The sequence below is a fragment of the Zychaea mexicana genome, assembly GCF_025766255.1.
Source record: "Zychaea mexicana strain RSA 1403 chromosome Unknown BDB00scaffold_28, whole genome shotgun sequence".
Classification (NCBI taxonomy): Eukaryota; Fungi; Mucoromycota; class Mucoromycetes; order Mucorales; family Lichtheimiaceae; genus Zychaea; species Zychaea mexicana.
Genome location: NW_026516691.1, coordinates 160,282 through 180,221, shown reverse-complemented (window position 1 = coordinate 180,221; position 19,940 = coordinate 160,282). Strand labels below are relative to the sequence as shown.

The window sequence follows — 19,940 nt, the reverse complement described above, 5'->3', positions numbered from 1 at the left end:
GACAAAAAGAGAGAGATGACAACAGGTCTTACCCTTTGGAATGACACTAGAAGAAGAAGCGCAGCGACGGGATCGAGACAGAAAAATGTACCATCGTATCGACAGTCCCGCGTATTATCTTACTACCACGATAATCACAAAGAGATCACATATTGCATGTACATATTGCATACCAAAGTGCACGAATGCCGGAATTCCTGCGTACTCCAGTTTTCTACTGTATCGTTTCGTACCATCATCAAACAGTTATTAGGCGAAGTACTTGATCGTACGGACTTGCGGGACACATATAAAAAGTTCGATGATATTAGAGACTCAAAGTGTCGTTTTTTGAGTTCGTTGGAGAATTCACTTGAAGTTCTCGGAAATGCTCGTTAATTACATTTCTCAACAAAAGTAAAAAGGCTGTTTTGATCGTCCAGGAACACCCTCAGACTGCCACTTGTTTGCATATTCTGAACGACTCTGTCTCTCATAGCTAGCAACTCAATAAGGGTCTTTTGCCTTAGAAAAGTTTGAGCATACAGGTGCGTATCTACAAAGTTTTTCACCATTCTAAACAGATACAAGTTTTTTTTGTTCGCACTTGTTTGTATACTATGCTCCAAAATTCCAGTGCGGTCTGAATGTTTGCTCTGGCAGTAAAACGTCATGCAATGGTTGAGCAGTTACTACGGAGACAGAGAACAGATTAGCTCATCTTTTGGACGACGTATGAGCCGACACGACGCATTTTTTTCCTCTAGAATGACTTCATTGAACACTGCTGAGGCATCAGCGTTTTCTTTGCGCCGTGCAAATCTGGCTTTACCACCACACTTATACGTTCCTCTTATATTGGCGGCCCGTTGACGTCCCCAACATCACCCAGCACAACCTATCCAGCATACCCGACCTTAAAGCAATCCTCCAAGGGTTATGGTGTGGACATTCGCTATTGGCCTTTGACGCTCAGCCATCCGTTCCACGCTCTATCATCCAAACTTTTTGACGCGTCGACTGCATCGATCATGCATTCTTCCTCTGACGCCAGAAAGACATCAATGCTAGAAATTCGTCCTCCTTCCGCCTTCGGACTTGCCGACAAAGGACCAAGTCACCCCGCCCCCATCGCTCAACGGAAATTGAACGTTACGTCAATCGTCAGTACAGATTTTATTTTTCAAGGGTTTCTCGTAATACAGAGTATCTGGGCTCTCTTTCTCCTTTTTGTCTATACCAAAACAATGAATCAAGATCGACAATACAACACCAGTAGCACAACCCATCAACAAGATCAACGTAATAGTTCGTTAGCAAAGGCCGAACTCGAAACACCAGACCATCCAGAATCACCTAACGATCCGCTGTTGTCAAAAAGCGAGCCCAGCTGGATCAAAAAGGTCAAAGGCCACGTTGAAGAACTCGCTGGGATAATCACTCAAGAAGGAGATCTACAAGGCCGTGGCGAACAGTTGAAAATGGATGCAGATGCTGAACGTAAACAATAGATATGTGTAGCATACTAGTGATTCATTTGATCTGTGTTTGTGTGTATATTACATAAGAATCTTAATAAAAAGACATCAAAGAGTGGGGGGGGAATACAGCACTTTGATTTTATCTACTTATAAGGCCGACCAATCCGTGCACTGAGAAAGGCTGCCACACCCGCCATTAATGCACCGAACCGAAGTACCACACCAATGGCATCTGGAGATGCTTCTTCACCTTCGGACGCATTTTTCTCTAGAAAATGAAACATGATACTGGCAAAGAACGTGACAAGGAACTGCGGCGCCACAATGTACATGTTGTGGATTCCAAGCAAAACCCCTGCAGAAGGTGTAGTGGCATCCAATGCTGTTGTCACTGAAGACCGCCGTCGAGGTCCATTACCATTTCTGTTGCTGCCATCTTCTTGTTCCCGCTGTTCCTGTTGAAGCAGTCCTCGATTACTGCTTTCCGAAGACCGTCTATTGATATCATCATTGTCGTGTTCGAGAGGTGTCATGATCATTGACGAAGAGCCGGTTTCGAACTCCATTGAGGGTCGTTTTGTCGGGACTGATGTTAATTGCTGTTGTCCGTTGTCAACGGGCTGTTGTCGATCATGCATTTCAATCCCTCCGTTTGTTTCACGAGGCCCAGTAACGCTGTCATCATCGTCATCGAATTGCTCCACGAGCTGATAAAGCCCTCCTTCTGTGCCCAATCCGGCGCCTCCAGCAGCAAGACTGAGTCTGGATGACATGGCATGTCTATTCATGCCAACACGGTTTTCTGCGTCGAGCGATGGGCGACGACGACCTCCTTGAGCTTCACCATGTTCCATTTCTGAGATATATTCGCCCAACAGTGAGAATGGGGCCCACATGGTCAATGCCCAACTGATACCACAGATTCCTATCACGATGGATGCGCCAACTACATTGGATACAAATACTGTCGCAAGCATGGAAAGCAAGAAAACAATGTGGCCGAGCGTCCATGCGCGGGGAAGCGTCAAGAACGATATTTTGAGGTACCGAGATGGTGTAATTGAGTAGTATTTGCCTCTGATCTTGAACCGAAATGTCTGTGTCGTAGTTTCATCCACGCCATAGGAAGGCGAAACGATCCATGGCAAGACGAACGATGCAGCAAGCGAGACAAGTGAATAGACAAGAAATGCAAACGAGCCTGCGCGAGTTGCTTGTCCAAGCGAATCGTCTTGATTGGCCCCACCACCGTTCTGGAGTGCTGCTTGATCGTAAATCTCGGCAACCCATGTGGTTGTATAGAATAAGAACGGAAACCATCCGATCCATGCAAAGAATTGAACGTTGCAAATACGACGGATTGGTTTTGGTAAGTTCCAAATGTTGCCAGTGATGTCTGTTAACGCTTTAAAGGGTGCGCTCCATGAGTTCTTCTTTTTCCTATATAATTTGGATTCGTTTGAGTTTGTATAGTAATTGTGTCATGATAGCTATTAAACAAATCCATTCCATATGTGAAAAGTCTTACTTCGGTCCTTTCGTCAGAACCTTTTCCGTCACTGTGCTGCACGTAATGATATCTGATAGCACAAGGACAAAGGCTGCAATAACGCAGAGCACCTTCAGTTGTGTGTTTCCTAGGAACGGAAACGCTTTGACCAAATCTGCATAGCCCCTGGACAAGCACAAACACCAAATGTTAGTAAACAAATAGATACGTCTTTTTAGGACGATCACACTTGCATAAAGTAGCCTGCAACATTTCCTATTCCAACCATCCTTCCAGCCCACGCTGTTCCATCTTCTTGCTGTGAAGGCGGTAAGCAATCGACCAAAATAGCTCGACAAGATGCCTGGACTGTATTAAAGTCAATCAAATATTTAGTAATCATGCCAGAACAGCAATGAATCCACACACGATAAAGATCTATTTGATGTGTGCTCTGTTACTTGCCGCAATTAATGCTGAAATCCAAAATATAAATAGCGGCAATAGCGATCCCTATTGAAAGATGTTTAAACTGAATAGCAAATAAGAAACATATTTCTTTTCTTCACACACGAAACCAAATCATACATACTGTATCGCCGTCTTGTGTGCCACCGGTAAACAGCGCTGTAATTTCTCGAGTCCATCCAATGATCAGTAAGCTGATGACAACAATCACACTTCCTAGCACGATGAACGGCCTCCGTCGGCCAAATTTTGATGTGCATCGATCCGACACGACACCGACGATCGGCTGCATAAGGAGACCTGCGCACATGTTGGACAAACTTTAGTGTAAGGTCTGTGCGTCCACACATACATACCATGGGGGAAGCCTATAGTTTAACTCTAATGCTCTATTACCAGACAACGGCCCCGCAATCCACACCAGCGACATGACCGACTTGGTCAATCCCAGGGATAGCAAGTATGGTGTGCCTATAAATTTACCATTTCAGTAAGAAAGTTACACAGTATAATTTCAGCATATATCCTTCATTACCATAAGCCATTTCTACCGTCCCTTGAAATATTACGAGTCAGTTAACTACTTTTTCGTTTTGCTACGAGCAACCTAAAAGAAAAAACAGAAACAAAAGGAACTTACAAGTGAATTGGAGCCTAGAGGGATACACGAGAAATGTGGAAAAGATTGTCAGTCAGGAAATTTCGGACTTTGTGGATAGTAGGGCTCTTGCATGATATCTTTTCGCTCTTCTTCTCTCGAAATATCCTTCCCCACACACACAGATGCATATATAGAAAGACATACCCCGCTAAGCATATGGTAAGGAATACAATTTTACACATGCTGTTGGGTCCTTTGATATGGACCACTCCTTTGAGATACTGTGTGTTGTTTTCAGACTGTAACATGAGGTCTGAATCTTGGTACAGAAAATCGTCTTCGTCGTCCACCTCGGCATCGTGTGCTGCCGGTGCAAGGGCAAAAGCCGAGTCGTCGCGCTGTTGCTGGGTCATATGCGGTGCTACGCTCGATGAATCGGCTGCCTCCAAAGTGGCAGGAGTTGAGGTGTCGCCATCTATTGAATGCGATGGCTCGAGTGACATGAAGGAGCGCGAGTGTCGCTGTTGCCAAATTCAAGAGTGGGGGGAAAGTAGTAATGGGAGGAAGGAAAATAGGGAAAAAAACGTTGCAAATTGGGGAATAGTCAAAAGCGAGGGGTTAAATACGAATTCCTGTGTCTGGTGTGAGCCAAAAAAAAAAAAGAATTTTCGCGTTTGGTCTTTTACGCCCTATTACATTCTGTCACTTTTTCTCCTTGTCTCCTATGATAGCTTCTATAAAAACTCTGTAAAACATGCATCTGTTTTCACTATGCAAATGTTTTAATCCGGACTCTTTGACAAACGAGACAATGGTAAGCTGAAGGAAGGTGTTTGCCATGCAACACGTAGGGCATCCAAGCAGCAGGTAAGCACGACTACCATTTCTGGACTGCGGACTTTGACAAGAAGTTTTTTTTTTTTTTCTGCTGTCCTAAAATTTGCAACCTTTTGCTTTAACAAAAACCGCACACACTTTGTAAACATGATCTCGGCCATTCAGTGGATCCGTCAAGGTGCTGCGGCTCAAAACCCCGAGAAATTCAAGTTTGACGAAAAAGAATTCGAGCGGATCAGCAAGATCACTACAGATCGTCTTGGCGATGCAAAGGTTGACCTGAATGCCGCCCAACAAGCTGCCGCCATGGATGTTGACAGTGACAGCGAGGGTGAAGAGTAAGCGTTGTTCATGATAAAAACATGTAGCTCCTTAAAGAAAGGCCTCTGTCTGTCGAATAAATGGCTAATTTTATTTTGGGCCTTGCGTATATAGACAAGATAACAACATTAAGGACGATATGCAGGTGAATCCTAACGACCAAGTCAATGTTGATGAGGAACAACCCGAAGGTATATGTTTGTTACTTTGAGTTTAACACTAACTAAAAAAAAAAAACTATTAACATCGTACGTTTTAGGTGCTGCCGCTGGCTCGTTCTTGAACCGTAAAGACCTGGCATACTATGATAACCCAGACGAAGATCCTTACATCACACTGAAACACGATGAACAAGAGGAAGCTGAAGAGAGAGAAGAGTTGCAGGTGCTTGCTACTGATAACCTTTTGCTTGCAGCCAAAACCGAAGATGATGTTTCGCAACTTGAAGTTTACGTGTACGAACGGTCCGAAGAAAATTTGTATGTCCATCACGATATTATGTTGCCTTCGTTCCCTCTGTGTCTCGAATGGCTCGATTTCCATTGCGGTGAAAAGGCTGGACAGGAAGGACACGGCAACTATGTCGCCGTCGGCACGTTTGAACCCGATATCGAAATCTGGAACTTGGATGTCGTGGATGCCATGATTCCTCAAACAATCCTTGGTCAACAGCCTGGCGCCGCAAAGCCGAAAAAGCGATCAAAGAAACCTAATGCCAATTACCACGTTGATGCTATCATGGATATGTCATGGAACAAGCAGCACCGGTAAATCCCCTTTACTCTCCTCGTCGTGCCATATTTAGCACGTTCGGCAGAAAACTTACTTTGTGTATCCTCGACTTTTATTTCCTCACTGCTTTATACAGAAACTTCCTATTGTCATCATCGGCCGATGCGACCGTGAAATTATGGGATCTTACCAACTCGACCTGTGTTCAGTCATACAGCCATCATAAGGATAAGGTTCAAGCCGTGGCATGGAACCCAGTGGAAGCAACTGCATTCATCACCGGCTCGTACGACAAGACGATAAGTGTATTGGATGCACGAGCGCCCGAGAAGGCAACCGCTTGGAAACTGCAAAGCGACGTGGAATCGTTGGTATGGGACCCACATAACGCTACCAACTTTTATGCTGCTACCGAAGATGGAATTATCCAGTACTTTGATGTTCGTCAAGCAAATGGTGCAGCTGGTGGTAAACCATTGTTCACTCTGCAAGCCCACGATGGAGCTGTTAGTGCATTGGATGTAAACGCTAGCATTCCAGGATGTATCGCTACTGGTAGTACTGATAAGCAAGTCAAGATTTGGAACACGACGGATAATAAGCCAAACATGGTTACTAGCAGAAACTTTGAACTGGTAAGTTGAATTTTATGTGACTTGATAGCGAAGGGTTTGAGAAGAGAATTCATGGCTGAATTTTTCTCGTCCATATAGGGTCACATTTTCAGTGCAAAGTTCTGTCCCGATGCTCCTTTGGAACTCGCTATTTCTGGTTCCAACGGCAAGGTACATGTCTGGGACATGTCATCAAATGCTGGTGTTCGCCAGGTGTATGGTCAATAAGCATTGCCTTATCTGTACCTTGTTTTATTATCTTGCATCTCTCCCTCTCCCTTGTATCTCTTCATTCCATTTTATGTTTAACTCTTTCGCATCCCATATATACATAAAAGTACAACGCGTACAGCAACAATATATTCTATTAATATCAAAAGTAAAAGATAAGTTTTATCGATATTATATTCTTTGATTGGACCACGGTCGTGGCAGGTATAGCGTCCAATCTATCGGCACATTTAGATGGTAAAGTGTTTTACTTGTACATTATGTTCCTGGACGGTAATCTAGGAATGTTCTAAACTTATGCGCATTATTTCGTACTTATTAATAAAACACTTTACATTTTCTGTCCATAACAGCTTAACATTACACCATTTTTCTTATTGCAGCGACTGCGAAAAATAAAGTGTTCATACATTTGCTATCTCTATACACCCATCTATTAATATTGGGCCAGTGGATAAAGCTAAGGAAAAGTCAGCTCGGGAAACCTTTTGCGCATATCCGATGTTTTGTTTACATTGGGGTAGTCTACATTCGACGGCACAGGCACGTCCAAAAAATCGCAGAGTCGATCCCATCCTTCACCGAGTTGCATGACTAGCAGACGCTCTTTGGGGACGATACGCTTGACACGCTCGTTGTGCTCTACAAACTTGGCTTTCAATGCAACTTCATCGTTGAACAGGTCAGGGTTATCGAATGCACCATCCAGGATGATTTTCCCAACCATGTTGACTTTGGGTTTATTTTGCCTGCTTGGATCACGGCGTGAGGCACTGTGTATGAGGAAAATAGTGTTTCTCATTGACTGGTACCTAATGTATGTACTTTAATTGATTTACTCTTATTAAATTGACGGATATTATGTAACGTACCAGCTATCAGGATCCCGTACCGTCAAGATCACTTTGGCGTCGGGATATTTTTGCATTAATGGCTCAAGAAAGGAGCATGTAGGCCAATCTACAGCCGCATCAAATCCGTCGTATATAAAATCCCAATCAACAGCTTTCTCTGGATGCTCGTAGGCTTCAGTAAACATCTCTGTACGCCCGCCCTCTTCATTGTATGATTTCATGTGATGGGTTGTGTAGCTTAAGAATACAGCAAAAGAGGTTGATACTTGGATTCTTTTTATGCAGAACTGTACTAAGAAACGTACCCGAGTATATTGAGCGCAGTGCGCAAGCTATCTGTGCCTGTTCTCCCATATCCTGCTCCAATAATTTTCAAGGGTGCCATGTGTCTAGTAAGGTCTATCAGCGTCGACTTGGTTCAGTTATGCTTTATATAGAAAAATATGCGCGCTATATCGGCCTTTTTCAGAAAGGTCGCATCGGCAGCACGGCCGCGCCTTTGTGCTACGCATGATCTTGATAGCTACTGCAAGAAGTGTATGCTTCTTTTTCCAAAAAGAACCTGTTTCCATCAAGCGTAAATTAGATATAATGTTGATGTCAATATCACACTTTTGTGAATTGACAGCTTTTTGCTGCTTGGTAAAATGCTGGTTATGCCACCGTTCGACTCTCATCGGAGTTGATCACCGCCTCTATTCTCTATTGTACATATTGCGCAAAGCATCAAGAGCTTGTTTATCAAAGCAGATTGTGTATACTGCTCACTATAGTAATCTAGCTGCCGGGTTGTCGTTGCAAATGCGTCTAATGGCTCACAGTATTATCTTTACGTGTAATGACTACAATCTACGCTCCTATTTTAAAAGCAGTTTCCTAAAGTCAGTAGCAGGACCATCTCACATCATCTTATACTACAATAATGTACACAATATATTCCTCTGCATTCCTTTACTATTCGACCGATGCTATTGAATTTTGCAAAGCGACTGTCACGAACATACCTCAAACTGTATACTATGATCATCCCTCAATCTTGATGACTGTATAATTACATAATACATTCCCCAACGTTGATATCGACAAACATCACCATCCGACTTTTCAACCTCAATGGTAATTTTTCCGTTTACTCGCTTTATTAAAGTCCCATAGCAGCATATACCATATTCTTTGCATAACAAAACGACAACCAGTTACCTTGTAACTTGCTACTTCGTCATCATCTGATCACCTACCTTCTTGTCTTATCCTGTTCTTGCTGAAAGCAACCAACACATTCTTGTCCGATCTTTCTGTCCTCGTCTTGCTCTCCTCTGTTTTTGTCTTGCGTAGTTCTTGTCCGCATCTTACAGCGATGATCTTAATAATTTGACTGAGACAGCTCTGTGTTATTGTAAGATGCAAATCAATAAAACACATATTATACATGAGTCCTTATATATTAATGTTGGATCATATTAAAATATATCAATCACATAACCGTACGCTGTAATCAGAATATAAATGCACAGCTTTCGCAACAGAAACAGTGCAACACTATGGAATTCGATATAAGAGTATCATTTCAGCGCAATAGTAGTTGACTTGGCTTAGTGATTGAGATCAGATACTTTTGAGACGCGTATATGATATCGTTCAAGTATAATAGTCATGATCTAAAAAAAATTAGTGCACGGTGGCAATACATTTCACTTCTCCAGAAGCTTGTGATCAAGCGGGATAGCTACGAAAACAATAAAAAACAGTGACACAAAAAAGAAAAAAAAAGAACGGTATTTTTACAAAAGAAAGATCTGAGCAGTTGATTCTGCTCTTCAGATGCTGACCCCTGAGCGACTCGAACGCCCAACCTTACGATCTGGAGTCGTACGCGCTGCCATTTGCGCCAAGGAGTCTTAGATATCCTCTTTCTCAATTGAAAATACAGAAGCTGCTAAATACGGGGTCAAAGAAGAAGAAGTAAGAAGAAAGAAGAAGAAGTAATTTAGATAATTTTAGGCTAAGTTACAGCAGTTTTTGTAAAGGAGTGTGTGGAAATTCTGTTACTACTAGATACAGGGAAAGATATAGGTGCTGCCTCTTATGTATACTATCTCCTCTAAGTACATAAATATAATAATATTTGTTAAAAATATTATATTATATATAAAATAGGTATAAAAGATCTGGCATAGATAGTTCAATCTAGTGTAGCTGTTCTTGAAGGGAGCTATACTAGATAGGGGTTGCAATTGAACAGGTCGGGTCGGGTCAAGGGTCTGACCCGTTGACCCACAGGTCAAAAAAACACTGACCTGACCCAACCCATTCAACCCAATAGGTCAAAACTTAGGTTGACGGGTCACTACTGATTTTGATTTGGTGACAAAGGAGGTATCAATCAACCTGAGCTTGAGCACTAGAAGTACAGAACTACATGTATACACAGCTCTCTAAGATGATGGCACGCAAATTCCTAGCAGTGCTAGCAATATCTATATTTTGTGTGATTATTCTTAAAGGTAAAGGGGTTTGTGCCATAACAAAAGAAATCGTTTGCACTCACATGCATTAAAGAAAGCATAATAGTTAAATATCGACTTCCTTTAAATGCCCCTAATCCTTTTCCCTTTTCCCTTTTCTTTTCATTTCTTCCTTCTTCTTTCATTTCTCTTTTCTCAATTCCTTCTACGTCTTTTGTCAAATCTCGTCTCTCACTGCCACTCTTTATTGTCTATTCTCATTGTACTATTGCTACTTCTTCACTTTGCTACTTCTTTACTACTATTACATATATTGCTTATAGCTTACTTATCTTACACTTTTGAGTATAAGATATGATCCCACAATGAAAAAGAATATAAGTACGTTTTATGTTACAGTTCTATAGCAGACATATTGACAACTACATCTCTAATATCCTTCCCAACAAGAAGATTGACTACTTGAATACAAGTACCTCATAGATATCATGTGTATACACGGGTCACAACGGGTCAACAGGTCAGGTCAAGGGTTAGACAGGTTGACCCATGGGTCAGAAAAGCATCAACGCGACCCATTCACCCGTCCTCAACCTATGGGTCAGATTGCGACCCCTAATGGCTATCCTTTTCATCAAGTTCGAACTTTGACGGTAAGCGTGCATTTTTTGTGTTAGTAGGGCGTTTTTTCGTCTTCACATTGCTTGGTAATTCGATGTCGCTAATGTCGATACTGATTGTATGTTCGTTGATAATCCCATTAGTACTACTAAGTAAATCGGATTTCTGCTGAACCGACCGCATATTGTGGAGTACATCATGCAGCTTCTGTAGTACCATGTTCTGTTGCTCTAATACAATCGCTTCAGGAGTATACACCTTTTGGAAGCTATCTGTGGAAAAGTAAGTTTCATATTAGGATATAAAGTATATTACAAGCACATAATATAATCACAGTATTACTACCTCTGTCAGATTCCAAACGCCATCGATCAGGGATATCCGACAAGCTTATACTGAACCCTTTCGTGCGATATTATGTTGACACGGCAGTCCACAGTTCAGTATGGTACCACACCATCTGTCGCTTGGGTCAAATTGGTATTTATCGCAGTTATCTCAAGCTCGCTTGAGTTCCCTTCGGAGTCGATTCAAAGCGAAAAACGAATTAGCAACCGATTCACGCTTTCCATAAAGTGACACTTTATGTCTTTCTTGCAAAAACTGAGTCTTTTCATCAGCCAATTAGTAAAAACTTTTGATTAGCATATCCGTTAACATATCATCTTTTCAAACCGAAAACAAAGGGTGTAGTTCATACCAATTTACGCATAATACAATCAATTGCTTTGGCCGTTTCAAACAAGCTTCCGGTGGTTTGCATTGCATCTTTGATGCTCCAGTGTGTCCCTTAAACACGCGATGATGCCCTCATTCTCATGTTCAAAAGTCTTCCAGCATAACAAGCGCTCCATTTCTTCTTGAATTCAAGGCAGCTATATAATATAATATAATATAATATAATATAGCAGGTAAGCACAACTCGGCAAAAGCTCCAGTAAAAGATTGGATAAAGGTATTTAGCATACCCGTTGAGATAGTCCATCATTTTCTCTTTCTTTTTGTTTGCCAGCAAACGACGTGGTATCATCTTCAGTATTTCTGTCGTTCTCGCCATTGCTGCTGTCGTCATCATGCTTCGCTTTGGAATTTGTTTTCTTGTGCTTTTTGTTGGATCGCTTATGGTTCTCGTTGGCATACGCAAGAGCACCTTTTTCAATCAGACACTTATAAGCGTCAATGGCAGCCTGGAAAGTCGCTTCGTCTTTTTTACCAACATAAACCATTTGCTTAACGATGGCTTTGGCTTCGCCTATCTCTTCGCTGTTCGGTGGAAAGCAACCACTGAAAATGTTAAGATGCTACGTATATGCTGCTCCATATGCCACCTGCAAAGTATATACTCTGCATCTCTGAAAGTTGACTCGATGGCGTTAATAAAAGCTCTTTCGTTGTCCGTAATGAAGATGCGTTCGTTTCCTTCTGGTCATATGATTTGTCGCATAGTCCGAAGGAGCCAGGTGTACGACTCTTCTTTCTCATTTACCAAGAAAGCAGAGGCAATAAGCACGTTCTTGAGCTTGGATGCACTGAGATGACTGACACCAATAGCATTGACAAGAGGCATCTTGGTTCTGCTCGTCTTATGGGTAAAAAAAAGGGCGTCGAGACTTTCACCTGTGCCGTCTAGCTTATATCTAGTGATATAGTAGTTACCAATGAGAAATTCGAATATCCTACTGAAGCCGCCATGATTATCCTCACGGAATATTTGTGCACGAAAATTGTATAGATCCCTCATGGTCATACATGCGCCGTCTTCGTGGTTCTGGACTTCTCGATGTATTATGAGGGGCCTGACGGAGTTATCTGTCAATGATAATATTTGCTGTTCGGCATGGAGAGTTGGTGTGCGGTGTTGGTGGTAATACTGAGGAGGCTTGTCGAGGGAGTGGTTGTGCTCGTTGTCGTCGCTGATCTTCGTTACTTTCCAGTGCTTATCCTTCTCAGACCACCTTAGGTTCATGATTCATTGGCAGCCGGGGGTTTCGTCGCTGTTTAGCGTTCCTGCGTTTCTTCAGTTACTCCGTGTGTATTGCGATAGCTTCCACCATGTAAGCACTGGATCACGATTTCTACGTTTTTCTCACTTCGTTTAGTTGAAACGGCAGAGTTGGATTTCTTAGCTTGCTCGTTAATTGCTTTCACAATTTGCTTATTTAATCAGGTGTAAGTAGTGTCAATCAATTGCTCCATAGTGTTGCGATAGTAGGGTGAAAACGTAGGTAGATAGTTGAAGATATAACATTAAAGTATACTGTTTATTGAGGAGCATTTATATACTTTATTAAAACTACTGCACATAAACACATCTGTAGAGACACCCTAGAAAGTTTGAAAAGCATTAAGGAATGTTTTTCATGTACCTTTTATGATTCGCTTTTGTTAATATATCGACAGATATAAAGTAATTATAACAATTGAGCATTGCAGACACCCCCACAAGTATATATTTATAGGATGTGTGTAACCTGAAGAGGATTAAAAATAGAAGGGGGTGCCTGTATCAGAAGCCAAAGAAGAGTGCCTTGCTCGAGGACCTATCCCATGACAGAATGCCTCACAACCCCCCAAATATCAAAAAGACAAAAACAAAGAAGCACTGAATGTAATACAATACACCTTTTCTTTCACCTTTACCGTCGCTCCTATATACTTCGAAAAACGTAAATGACTATCAGTTAGTCGATATTGTTTGAGTGCCGCATATTGAGATATTGTATAGATGTCTACCTTAGGAGATCGCAATGCTGCTAGAGAGCAGCGTAATGCAGAACGTCGGAACGTCGTGTTGCGGATGATGGAGCATCGTCTCCTAGAAGTGGAGGCGCGAAACATGGTGCTGGAGGATCAGGTGCGAGGAATCGTGAACGTCGTTGCCAGACAGGCACTGGCACAACAACAAGTAGCACCTCCTCTTGCTGGTAATCCAGTTGCTGACGAAGCTCCAGTGCAGGGAGCTCGAGTGGGTCGCTTGCCGGGCGTTTCTGTAAGAGAACTAATTGCACCTCTTCTCAAGTACAGAGTAAGTAGTCGATTTATAATGCCATTTGATAATAGAGCGCGATCCGCCATTATAACCAGGCTTTAGGAGAGCATGGCTTCCGGTGGGATGACGATTATCGTTCCACCTACAATCGTACTGTTCGTGGCCGTATCATATCGTACATCCAGGGCCTTGGTCAGCACGACCTCACGCACGAGCAGCTGGCCGCAAAGGTATATTACTTTTTCGGCAACACACGTCGTTCGCGTCGTCAGTCCGCTGTGTTTGCAGCACAAAGAAGAGTGGCGACTCGGCGCAATAGTCGTCGCCACACTGTAAGAGAAGAAAACTATCTATTACTAGTAGTAAATATACATATATATATATTCTGACACAGAGAATAGAAACATAAGCGACGAGTTGATGTGTACCACCAGCACCAGGCCCGGCTGGAGGCGACTTACCCGCGAGGGGAGGCATTGCTCCGATTGGAGTACATGTCTGAAGAGGAGACCGACGACGAGTACCCCGGTGATGCTGGAAAGCGCGTGATTATCCGTAAGCCGCAATGGCGAAACGAAAGGGTAAATATTTTGGGCTGCTTTGGTACATGCTTCGTCGTTGTTTTAACGAACTGTTTTAGGCGAACGAGTTTTTGCGCCATCTCGATGGATTGAACCCGGACGTTGACGCAAACAGATTGATAAGAGTTGATAGCGTTAGTACTGCCACTCTGCCCAATAATGCGCGAGAGCAATTAGAGGGTTGGGTAGTTGATGTCTAGTTAAAGAAATAATATAGCTGCACGACTGTGTCGTGTGGGTATATGGGGTGGGAAAAAGAAAAGGTTATGCATGCAGCTGCTGTTGGGAGAACGACCCATCTTTTTCTTCTTTTCCACTCCTACTGTCCATGTCACTCACGTCTAAGGAATTCTCACTATGACACAAACAGAAACATCACTCACTTTACTCATTAAAACACTCGAAGTGATAAAAAGCATTCCATCAGCTTAATGGTTTACATATATAGCCTATGGACTACTGTTAGACGTTTCGCTTGAAGTTCGTTAACAGCATCCGACAACCGTTCTCAAAAATTAATAGCTAAAGTTCGAAAGCACTGTAAGCCTGCAAGGTGTGTATATACTTAGAGCTTTGCTGCTTACGTGTTGGTTTGCGAATTCAACCCTAAACCTTTCTTCTTCTTTTTTTTGCAACTTAGGTAACAGAATGCTACCGCCAAGATATTATCGACGCGTGCATACAACACCACATGATACTTTTATAAACGCTGAGGTAACAGCAGACACATGGAATATTAAACAATTTTGGTAGACAAGAAAAAAGCAAATGAAAAAGCTATAGTTGTTTACTCTAGCATCTTTTTTGCTAACGGAAGCACTACTGTTCTGGTATTTGCATTTCTTTGTGTGCCCAGTTTCACAACAGCAACTTTTCCATATAAACGATGAACCGGTACAATACAATCCATTGCTTCACTCGAAAACGACTACACCACGTTTCAAGATAAGGATCCGTAAATTGGCGACCATCATTGTCTCTGTAGATGGTGTACCATGATGGGACATATGCAAATACATGCTCTGTCTGCTGTCCACGAACGAACTGCACATGCTGAAAGAAAAGTTAGATCTCAGCCAGGCAATTGGTTCTCCACGATCGTCCACGTGGAACAGAACTTAAGCGTGGGCACCACACCGCGATCTCGCTTCAGGGCTTCAGCACTGCGGTAAGTCTGCTCCATCATCGTTATCGTCTTCATTTTCCAGTACTGGTTACTGACGAAAACTTACCTATCACCAGCTTGGGTAAAGTGAACGAGATGATTGCTACACTTAGCACAGTAAAATGCCAACAAGAAATTGTACAATTGCTTGGGCATAAATGCTATCTGCTCATAATGCAAGAGATATATACATCTGGCAGCAGCAGCTTACATCCTATGATGTGGTGGATGCCACCAACATTTGTTGACAACGCCAAAAACGCATTACATCGATTTGACGCTGTATAACATTGGCTGCACGCGGGATGGGCTGTATAAGACCGAGGAGGTTCCAGAAGGAGAGATGATGTTGATGGTATTGGAAGAGGGCTTTAAACGACCGAACTAAATCGCGAGCACTTGTCTTCTATAAGAACTTTTTCAAGGACGTCATTCTAAACGAGTCCTTTTAGTGGGTGTCGATCTCCTTGAGGTATCTGTTATAGCGCTCAAACGAGAAGAGCCAGTAAGTGTATAATGGCCCAAAATTATCGATCGTTGTGGCCAAGTGCATATGAAGATGCATGTTCGGTGTTATCTCCTTCAGCCCATATATATGCTCGACACCAATACAGAACTCTGTGAGAAGAGTATTTGCTTCTGTAGTTTCGTCTACTACAGTAATTGATGACTTAAGGGGCCCGGTCATGGTTATAATAACAATACCCCGACTTATTAGTACTAATTGGATGAGTAGCCACACGAAGTTAGTATAACCAAAATAATTTTCATAAAATTAAATTATGTATGTCTTGGCATGCATATATTTAAAATTTTGGAAAAATAAAAATTGAATTTTTTTTATCATATAAAAATAACACCTCATAATATTAAACATGAACAACATAATCACATTCAACAATGACAAAATTGTCCTTGATACTAATAAATTAAGTATATTTTTAAATAATAATAATATAAACATTACAGAATTTACTAAAAAAACAATTTATGAAAAATATGATAATTATTAATAAAACGTAAAGCATCAAAAAAACAAAAAGAGACATCTAAAAATAATTTAATTAAAGCTAAAAATGAAAGAGATATTAATTCTATTAAAAAAAGTAAAGAGAATACATTAAAGGAAAATATAAAACTAAAGGAAAAATTATATAAATATGAGAAATACTATGAAAATCCAGATACATTACCTCCAAAAGAAATAGTTACCGAAAATTCAAATTCTCAGCAATTTGAAATTCCTCAAATTTCAAATTCTCAGCAATCTGAAATTCCTCAAAGGCCAAATACACAGACAAATGAGGCATATGCTGAAAATCCAAATTCTCAGCAATCCTCATTTCCTCATATTTCCGATGCAATGTTAGATGTCAACACCTCCGGAGCGGTTACCTCACAGGGTGGACTCAATAATATTAAAGATGATGAATGTGAATTTTATTGTTTACAGCCATGTGACGAGTGTAGTACAAAATTATGGGATATATATCAATGTAACTTTGCAAGTGATGTAATAGAAAAACTTGAAAAGGAAAAATATAAGTATAAAAGATTTTTCAATACATACTTTAGATATTATATTGATTTAATAAAAGCAAAAGAAGCAAACAGGGATGATATTCTGCAAATGACCCAAGAGCAAATGCATAAACTAATCATGGAATATAGTCAGATATATGCAGAGGAAAAGAGAGATGAAGATGAAGATAGTGATGATTCTGATTAAAACTATATTAGCCATTAATGGCTATACTAGTTAGGACAGGCTTATTAACTATAACAAAATCAACAAACAACCAACAGCTAGACAACTAATAGCAGGACGCCTAACTAGTAAATGACACGCATCAACAAACTTCAATCAGTTTTAAAGGTATCTTCTCAGAAGGTGACCGTCAAGTACAAAAGGCGAGTATACGATGCACCATGACTTCCAATCATCTGCAGTCATAAATGAGAAACCACTTTCGATTTTGCGGTGCAAGGCACCATAGTTGGGAGGGAGAACAATACCGTCCGCGGGCACTTGCATCTGTTGAAGGCCGGTTCTGGTGAGGAGGTCTCGGTCAATCCAGACCTTTGCCATATGCTTTGTTTTGCTGCTGAGAAACAAATTATGCATTGGGTCGATGATCATGCAATGAACAGGATCAAAGTAGCCCAGATATTGTAGCTCTGACCATCTCGCCCTGTTTGCCTGTTCCAGTTCTCGTCAAGCCATCATCGTCTCAGCATTCCGCCATTGCTCAGTATAAGCCTGGTTGTCCTCCCACGTTTGCAGCACCCAATTAGCAACGTCAAACCCAGGGTAATAGATATTGGTGGTACCAAGGCTCGCATGAGAGATACAACCACTTGTTTTCCTTGCAGTAGGAATATTACAAGCATTGACGAACAATGCTAAGCAGATTCCTTATGGATACTGACACGTTCTGATGGTTTTACTGCCGTACCATGCCAGCAATTCATCAACCAAGGGTCGAAGGTAATGGTTGATGTCAGACGTACTTGCTTCCCGTGGGCCAGGCATCATTACACTAAGAAGAATGAGGTTTTCTGACCTATAGTGCTCAGATCGTGGTAGATTGTTGTTTGTAGATAAGAAGTATATGGCACTGTTTGAATATATGGAGTTCAGAAACGAGTCAAACCAATCTGCGTTGAGTGTGAATAACAGTGCATGGTGCTACTCAACAAATGGCCTGCCTTCACAATTACGAAACTCCCGCCATATGTCACCGTCATAAATGTTCAATGAGTTACCAACAATTCGTCTACGACTCTGCCATTCCTCAATCTTTGCCTCGAATCTAGGCTGCAAAAAAAGCCTCTCAATAGTCGCAGACAAGGGCTGATAGGCATACTCTTTTATAGATACCCAAAGATTACTGACAGTCTTGAACAATTCATTGCCGCATAAACTATTGTAGCATATATCGTCATTGATGCATGTCCTTAGGCAATGGGGATCAGATGCAAGATATAGGCTGTAGCAACGAGAACAGCACATATATTTACACAAGTGATCGGTCAGTGCAGAGAAGCTAGTGATATAACAGAGAGTAATAAGTGAGGTAGGGATAGAAAAGCTTGGCTAGAGATCACTAAGAAGTAGAATGCAAAAGTCAATAATGATGCATAACAAGTACTCAGAAATGAAGTATAATTGGAAAAGCATGAGGAAGAGAACGACAAGGATAAAGGGATGCAGATGGGCATCATGAACCCCAGTAATCGAACTATCTATGCCAGATTCTTTATACCTATTGTTCAATATTATATATATAAAAAAATATAATATTTAAATGAATATAGGGTACTTTTCAAAAGTAATATATGTACTTACTACTTAAAGGAGGCAGTACACATTAGAGGCAGTATCTGTATTTTTCCCTATATCTATTATTAACAGAATTCCCACGCATTCCTTTACAAATTGCTGTAATTTAGCCTAAAATTATCTAAATTACTTCTTCTTCTTACTTCTTCTTTGATCCCGCATTCAGCACTCTTTGTATTTGCAATTGAGAAAGAGGACATCCAAGACTCCTTGGCGCAAATGGCAGCGCGTACGACTCCAGATCGTAAGGTTGGGCGTTCGAGTCGCTCAGGGGTCAGCATTCGAAGAGCAGAATCAACTGCTCAGATCTTTCTTTTGTAAAAATACCGTTTTTTTCTTTTCTTTTTTGTGTCACTGTTTTTTATTGTTTTCGTAGCTATCCCGCTTGATCACAAGCTTCTGGAGAAGTGAAATGTATTGCCACTGTGCACTAATTTTTTTAATTCATGACTATTATACTTGAACGATATCATATACGCGTCTCAAAAGTATCTGATCTCAATCACTAAGCCAAGTCAACTACTATTGCGCTGAAATGATACTCTTATATCGAATTCCACAGTGTTGCACTGTTTCTGTTGTGAAAGCTGTGTATTTATATTCTGATTACAGCGTACGGTTGTGTGATTGATATATTTTAATATGATCCAACATTAATAAGGACTCGTGTATAATGTCTGTTTTAATGATTTGCATCTTACAATAACACAGAGCTGTCTCAGTCAAGTTCTTAAGATCATCGCTGCAAGGTGCGGACAAGGACTACGCAAGACAATAACAGAGGAGAGCAAGACGAGGACAGAAAGATCGGACAAGAATGTGTTGGTTGCTTTCAGCAAGAACAGGATAAGACAAGAAGGTAGGTGATCAGATGATGACGAAATAGCAAGTTACAAGGTAACTGGTTGTCGTTTTGTTATGCAAAGAATATGGTATATGTTGCTATGGGACTTCAATAAAGCGAGTAAACGGAGAAATTACCATTGAGGTTGAAAAGTCGGATGGTGATGTTTGTCGATATCAACGTTGGGAAATGTATTATGTAATTATACAGTCATCAAGTTTGAGGGATGATCATAGTATGCAGTTTGAGGTATGTTCATGACAGTCGCTTTGCAAAATTCAATAGCACCGGTCGAATAGTAAAGGAATGCAGAGGAATATATTGT

At 41.3% G+C, this 19,940-nt stretch overlaps 4 protein-coding genes and 2 non-coding genes across 6 annotated transcripts; 3 read left to right on the top strand and 3 right to left on the bottom strand.

Moving 5' to 3' along the window:
- Positions 1 to 747: 747 nt before the first annotated feature.
- On the top strand, positions 748 to 1,490 carry BDB00DRAFT_928276 (uncharacterized protein; the record flags this gene model as incomplete). Its single annotated transcript, XM_053128914.1, has 3 exons — positions 748 to 779; positions 872 to 1,146; positions 1,237 to 1,490. The coding sequence occupies 3 exons, from the start codon at positions 748 to 750 to the stop codon at positions 1,488 to 1,490; spliced, it is 561 nt and encodes a 186-aa protein (XP_052980623.1).
- Positions 1,491 to 1,546: 56 nt separating this feature from the next.
- BDB00DRAFT_312585 (major facilitator superfamily domain-containing protein) lies at positions 1,547 to 4,620 on the bottom strand. The gene is made up of 9 exons (XM_053116885.1): positions 4,223 to 4,620; positions 4,058 to 4,071; positions 3,953 to 3,973; positions 3,814 to 3,888; positions 3,542 to 3,717; positions 3,415 to 3,481; positions 3,204 to 3,318; positions 2,989 to 3,135; positions 1,547 to 2,900 (listed from the first exon to the last, which is right to left on the bottom strand). The coding sequence occupies exons 1-9, from the start codon at positions 4,519 to 4,521 to the stop codon at positions 1,604 to 1,606; spliced, it is 2,211 nt and encodes a 736-aa protein (XP_052980622.1). The 5' UTR covers positions 4,522 to 4,620; the 3' UTR covers positions 1,547 to 1,603.
- Positions 4,621 to 5,002: 382 nt separating this feature from the next.
- Positions 5,003 to 6,924, top strand: BDB00DRAFT_903366 (WD40-repeat-containing domain protein; the record flags this gene model as incomplete). Its single annotated transcript, XM_053128567.1, has 5 exons — positions 5,003 to 5,193; positions 5,291 to 5,367; positions 5,436 to 5,943; positions 6,045 to 6,543; positions 6,622 to 6,924. The coding sequence occupies 5 exons, from the start codon at positions 5,003 to 5,005 to the stop codon at positions 6,748 to 6,750; spliced, it is 1,404 nt and encodes a 467-aa protein (XP_052980621.1). The 3' UTR covers positions 6,751 to 6,924.
- Positions 6,925 to 7,213: 289 nt separating this feature from the next.
- Positions 7,214 to 7,992, bottom strand: BDB00DRAFT_761955 (P-loop containing nucleoside triphosphate hydrolase protein; the record flags this gene model as incomplete). The annotated part of the gene is made up of 3 exons (XM_053119303.1): positions 7,214 to 7,565; positions 7,626 to 7,844; positions 7,913 to 7,992. The coding sequence occupies 3 exons, from the start codon at positions 7,990 to 7,992 to the stop codon at positions 7,214 to 7,216; spliced, it is 651 nt and encodes a 216-aa protein (XP_052980620.1).
- Positions 7,993 to 9,432: 1,440 nt separating this feature from the next.
- On the bottom strand, positions 9,433 to 9,505 carry BDB00DRAFT_t46. The gene has a single exon. It is a non-coding gene; the product is annotated as a tRNA-Trp (tRNA).
- Positions 9,506 to 18,975: 9,470 nt separating this feature from the next.
- On the top strand, positions 18,976 to 19,048 carry BDB00DRAFT_t47. Its single transcript has one exon. It is a non-coding gene; the product is annotated as a tRNA-Trp (tRNA).
- The last annotated feature ends 892 nt before the right edge of the window (positions 19,049 to 19,940 follow it).